At 34.4% G+C, this 6,432-nt stretch overlaps 1 protein-coding gene across 1 annotated transcript; it reads right to left on the minus strand.

Annotated features, from left to right (window-relative positions):
• Nucleotides 1–3,001: 3,001 nt before the first annotated feature.
• Nucleotides 3,002–5,120, minus strand: LOC110683849. Its single transcript, XM_021860258.1, has 6 exons — nt 5,077–5,120; nt 4,511–4,982; nt 4,080–4,431; nt 3,969–3,993; nt 3,350–3,773; nt 3,002–3,019 (listed from the first exon to the last, which is right to left on the minus strand). Exons 1-6 carry the CDS (start codon nt 5,118–5,120, stop codon nt 3,002–3,004), a joined length of 1,335 nt encoding a protein of 444 aa, XP_021715950.1.
• Between the last annotated feature and the right edge of the window lie 1,312 nt (nt 5,121–6,432).

Below are 6,432 nucleotides of genomic sequence, written 5' to 3' on the forward strand. Positions count from 1 at the left end.
GATTATAATATATCGTTGAAAAGGTCTTTTCAAGCCCCATACAACTACAATATTATTAGACCCTTGTCATGGACCAAACTATACTGGAATGCACGTTTTTCATAAATAAGGTAAGAAAAGAAATATTTTCAAAAACAGAAAGAAGAGATATTTTAATAAAAACATCCTCATCACTAGACTTTTCACACTTTCGCTTTGTTCAATAATCAAATGACATGAAAGGTATTCATCACTGGGTTTGGTTTTGGGGAGACACATTTGGGTGTCTACACAAGGGAACGCCTAATTTGTAGCACAACACAAATCGGTAAGTATTTGTGTTCATCGTCTAACCCAACCCTAAAATAGGAACTGTCTAAGCCAATTATTATTATAATAATTATTATTATTATTGAGATTGAATATCAAACAAAATTTAAATCGAAATCATAAAATTAAAAAACTAAACAAAATATGAATCATTCACATGATAACAGCAAAATAGTGAACTTAATCCTATCTACTTCGAAAGAAAAACAATTAGGGCGATGTTATTTCTCATACCCCAGCAATCTGTCATACCTTTTTTTATTTTACTATTCCTAAAAAAAAAATTAAAAAAAAATCTAGTGCTTTCGTGTTTTCATAGAGTTCAACATCACCGCAAACAATTTTCCGGGGTAAGCTTTGAATACTTGTATCTGGACCGATAATGGTTTATCATCTTATCGGATACCTATATAGACAACGCAGATTAGCTGTCCGCGTGATTTGTGTGATGATAACCGCTTTGATACTAATGAGTGAAAAAGAAGGTTTAAGACTTTAAGTGTAATTAAGTTAAGAAATACGTACCTTATTAGAAGTGAGTTATGTTAGGGTATTTTTTGAAATCCCCAAACTGGTGCCACATGTTGGACCTCTACATTTTAGTTTGGTTTCAGGTCTGGGTTTCAAAATGAACACCAGAAGATATTATTTTCAAGACTATTATAATAACATATGAGAATAGAGAGTGAGCGATAGCTCAAGTGATTAGAGCTTTCTTCCCGCTATCAGGAGATTTTGCGATTGATTTTCACCCTAATCCTTTGTGGCTCGCCTCTCTAAAAACCAAGAGAAGAAGAAAAAAAAAAGAAAAAAAAAACACATACTCGTATATTATATCGAAGGAAGAAAGTACAACATTACTATTATTATACAATAAAAGTCACAAAGACCTTTTCTTTCGAACTCCATGCATTTATTTAATTAAACAAGATTGGAGTATATATACTACATAGTTAATGTCATTATAAATAACATTAATTAATTTTCTTAAGGTCTTCATCTTTTGGATAACATGTATCACTTCCAGGAGGAGCCTCACAGGTAAAATACCATTCAGAAGAAATGAAAATGCATCGACAATAGCCGCAACATGGGTACAGAGGTCCGCAAGGTTCCCATACTTCTGAACAAGTGAGAGGTTTATTGACATCAACCACTTCCATCATAATTTTTGAGAGTGGATTAACAGCCCGGTGACGCCGAGCAGCCGAGGTGGTTTCGGGTTGGGTTGACAGCAGTATCAAGGCTACCATTAACACTATAGCTGCAACATTCATTTTCTTCATAGCCATCTTCTTATGCACTTCACTAGCTACTATATATGAGTACGTAGTAATTGCCTAATAATGGGTGACTAAGATTTAAGTGTATTTGTTTGTGATTTAAGGTTTCATAGTATCCCATTTATACAGCCATGTAAAGTAGGCCAGGCTAGTACTTTTTTATTGTTCACGTTTTTTTTGCATTGAATGGTAGACTGGGACATATTATTATTATATCTCAAAAACAAAAGTCATATAACCTACAATAAATTAATGGAAATTATTATTATTATTATTATTATTATTATTATTATTATTATTATTATTATTATTATTATTATTATTATTATTATACTTCGTATATTTTTTGTGACAATGACACAAACATAGTATTTCTCCTACTGAAGCGATCGAAAATGTAAATGATCCATATTCATTGTTATTGATTGAATATATAACTATCTTGATTTTCAATCATCAACTTAACTTTGAATTGTTTATGGTATCAAGAGCAAAGATGATAAGAAGGTTACAAATTTTTTAAAGGACCAATTGAATTAAACCAAAAGTTTAAATTGGTGGTTAAAACCTATAATTGGTTATATATTGTAGTCTGTAGCACTTATAAGAGAAAACTACTAAGGTTTGAAAACTTCAGTAACAAACCTAGGCCAACCTGTTTTAATAACATCATACCAAAAACTGATGTAAAAAAAAAAGGGGTTTTTCTCACTGGTAGCAATAAAAGTTTGTAAATTCTCTATGGTAGCAAATTTTTTGTCAAATTCTCTTAAATAGCATTAGTTTTACAAGTATTCCCTTGTATAGCTTTATTTTATTAAATGTGATATATTAGCCTAAAATACACTAACTATGGTTATGTAATAATAATTTACTAAATTACCCTCACTTAATTTATTGAATGATACAAGTATACTACCTTTTGTAAGTCCAATACGATCAGGGAGCTTTATCAAATATATATAATTAGGCTGCAACTTGCAAGCAATAGCCAAAAGGTTGGCACAATTAAATATCAAATTTCCATTGATCATGGGCAACCTTATTAATACAAATTACATGGACAAGTAGTGGGATTGCAACTACATTGTCAGATGACTTCAGAGCAAATTAGAAGAAAATATATAATGCGATATTCAGTACGTAATTTATACGGTATTGTATATGTTTACAAGGTAAAGACACATATGCATTGAACAATTATGCCTCACGAATTTCAGAGTGATGTGGTTTTTTTAACTGAGATGTTTTCAGGTCTGAAGTATCTCCTTACTTTGATTTTAATGGACTCGGAATTAGATTTTTGAGAAGCCATAGGCCTGTCAATCTCCAAGAGCTGACAGATCACATAAACAAATTAATTAAAGCATTAACATTAAAAAAGCTCCAACAACAAAATAATAACTAAATCAGAAGAATCCATCAGCCTGCAACAAAATTACAGTAAAATAACAGCAAACTACTTAATTACAGTAAATTAACAACAAAATAACAGCATTCAAATTTCATTCAACAAAATTTTATTCAAGCCAAATGCAAAATTTCTTAAAAATGGTCTGCCACTTAACTAATTGGTTCATAATAGTGTATGTTCTACCAAACAAAACACAAATTATTCATAAGACACTGGTTTATAATTGTCTTGGTTGAGATGCAAACATAAAGAGAGATCCCAATCTAGTTACTCCAATAGGTTGAGGTTGAGATGTAGCCAGCCTTGAAGTGTGTCCTCTAGTTGTTTTAGGTTGGGAACTTACTGCTACATTAGGAACATCAATGCCTTGAGAAGATGCATCTGATTTTGGCATGTTCTTTTTACTCGAACCCCACTTTTGCTTTGCAGTAGCTCCTCCTTTACAAGTCTTTGCATTATGCCAAAAATCTTGACACTTGCTACACCTAACAGTTTTGGCTCTCTTCCCCTTCCTATCTTCTGTTTCATCTCTCTTCCTGTTCCTGCTTGGTCTTCCTATTCCTCTTTTTAGCTCAGGTGGCAATATTTTTGGTAAATTAAACTCAGACCATTGCTCATGATCTGGTATTGATTTAATGCCATTCGAATATGCTGCCTTGTATCTTTTAACAGAGTACCACTCATCAACAAAAGCATGAGGGTCAAGCTTAGAATCTAATATGACCCTCATTCCATGTCTACATGGAATCCCAGATAATTGCCATTGTCTACAAACACAAGTTTGGTTATTCAAGCTTACGGGTAGGTATGACTTACCCTCAAGCACCTCAAATTCACCAAATAAAGACAAATATGAATGGCAGGTCCTTGAGTCATGACATAACTTTTGAACTCTTTGCACAATGTTTGGTCAAATGTCTGTTCTAGTCCACTCCTCACACTTCTATCTTCTAGAAGCCAACCTTACCATAGTGTTTCTTCCAATACCTACAAAAAATAATGACGCAATGTAGCATTGTTAACACAAGCCATGAAATCTTGCATTTCAAGATGACATATATACGATAATTTACCTTCTAAAAGTGTAAGTACAAGTCTACATCTGTCAATACCAAGAGTCGCATTAAAACTCTCAACAAAGTTGGACTTATTTGCATCACACTTTGTTGCAACGTTAAACTTATGCTTTGTCCACCGAGCTTGATTGCCTAGTTTTGCAAGCCATAACCTTCCTCCTTTTCCAACCTTATCCATTTGTTCCATAGATTTTTTAAAGGTGAACTCAGAACATGCACCACACGCTTTCCAAAATAAAGAGAGCATTAATGGACCAGGAAATGCTTTCTTCCAATTGGAAGCTAAATGTTTGGTACAATATCTCCTATCCACTTCTGGCCACAACTTGTCAAGTGCAATTTCAATTCCCTATTTATTTAACATTATGATTTTGTTAAATTAAAATGAAATACAAATTAAAAGTGCATGAAAACTTAATGAGACTAACCTTTTGCCGATCTGAAATGATACACCATTTATCTCCTCTTCCAGTTGACCTAAGTAAATCCCTCAAATGATGCACAAAGAAGCACCAAGTGTCTGAATCTTCATTAGAAACAATCCCCCAAGCAAATGGGAACAACTCATTGTTCCCATCTAGTGCTACTGTAGAAAGAAGAACACCCCCATAATTTCCTTTCAAGTGTGTCCCATCAACTCCAAAAAATCCTCTAATTCCATTCTTCAACCCATCCAAACATGGCTTAAATGAAATGAATATTGTGACAAAATCCAAAGGCCTATCAACATGAGTGTTTGGATTCCACACACAACTAGCATTAGAACTAGTCTTAGTTTTCTTGATCATTTCACAATAACTAGGCAAAAAAGAATATGACTCATCATAGCCACCATGTATCTCAATTAAGGCCCGAGCTCTGACTCTATACAATGTACTAGTGGCCATTTGAACATTAAACCTGTTACATAGTAATGCATCAATGCCTTACCAGAAATATCATTGTTGGCTCTAATGTCTTATAATAGCACTCTACTAGCCCATTTTGAAGTCACCATTGGATTTCTAGTTTCCTAACCCAAGCATGTGTGCTCTCCATTTTTCATTGACTTTATAGCCCAAGTGAAACCATCCGCTAATCTAGAAGCATGTAGCCTCCACTCACATTCCTCTGCAGAACAATATACAGTGTAAATTGCCCTATCAACAATCACTGAAAAGCCACATTGTATACAATAGTCCCTGACTACATCTCTCAAATGTTGCTTGTCGTAGAAAAGTTGCCATGGTCTTAATCTTATCTTACCATCTTCCTATTTATCAAAAATTTCCCCATTTTTATATAGCTTTGCAAAGTAATTTCCATCCCCATCATCTTCTACACCATCATCTTCCCAAACATCATTAGCATATGGGTCATAGTTATCCACAACAACAATCACATCAGCTTCATTATTCGTTTGCCTATCATCTTCATCACCATCTACAATTTCATCACCATCAATTGAAGATTCATTGTTTGTGCCAGAGAAGGAGAATTCTGGATCATATTCATCATCAAGATCTTGATTTTCAAGTGAAAGCATGTTAGATGTTCCAGCAACCGAAGGTGAAACTGAAGTTGAAGTTATCAAACCCTTCCTCCTAGCTGTTGTCTTTGGCATTTTCTTCTTCATAACTAGGGCTTTAGGTGAAAGGGATGACACAACTGACAGTTGTTGTTGTTTAGGTTGTTGTTCAGGTCGATCAGGTTCAACAATAGCTTGTCTATGCTCAGTTTGAGATGTTACATTACCAATTGTAGCTCCTGCCTCATTTTCAAGCCCCAACCAATACTTAAAACCTCTAGATTGTCCTCTTCCTCTTCCCCTAGAACCTCCCCTTCTCCCTCCTCTCCCTTCACCTCTTCCGCCTCTTCTCCCCCCTCTAGCCCTTACAAGACTTATTGTTTGACTCAAATCATCCAACGCATCCAAATCAACCTGATTTGATTCAATACCTTCATTATTTTGGCCAATGGTAGGGTTTGGAATTGGATTGATGGTACCCTAAATCATTATGCCTCTCAATCCCACTATGACTAGCATTTGAAAACCCGACAAGTTCTGCATCTTTTTTCTCCTTAATCTCTTGTTCTTTCCTTGTCGTCCTTACACTCTTAGCATCTTTAAAAACCTGAGTTGGACTATCTTCATCATAGACCCATATGTAAATCTCACTTTTTCCAGCAAACTCACTGAACATCCTCATTAAATCCTTATCAGTGTTCAGATAGTGGTATTTCATCTCATGCACATATCTAAAGCTAGGAAATTTAGGCATCACTATAACCTGTTTAACAGCATTGTCCCAGTATTCAATAACCACATCAATAAGGTTTATTGTATCAATGTCATCAATGACAACAGTAA

The sequence above is a fragment of the Chenopodium quinoa genome, unplaced genomic scaffold, assembly GCF_001683475.1.
Source record: "Chenopodium quinoa cultivar QQ74 unplaced genomic scaffold, ASM168347v1, whole genome shotgun sequence".
Lineage (NCBI taxonomy): Eukaryota > Viridiplantae > Streptophyta > Magnoliopsida > Caryophyllales > Amaranthaceae > Chenopodium > Chenopodium quinoa.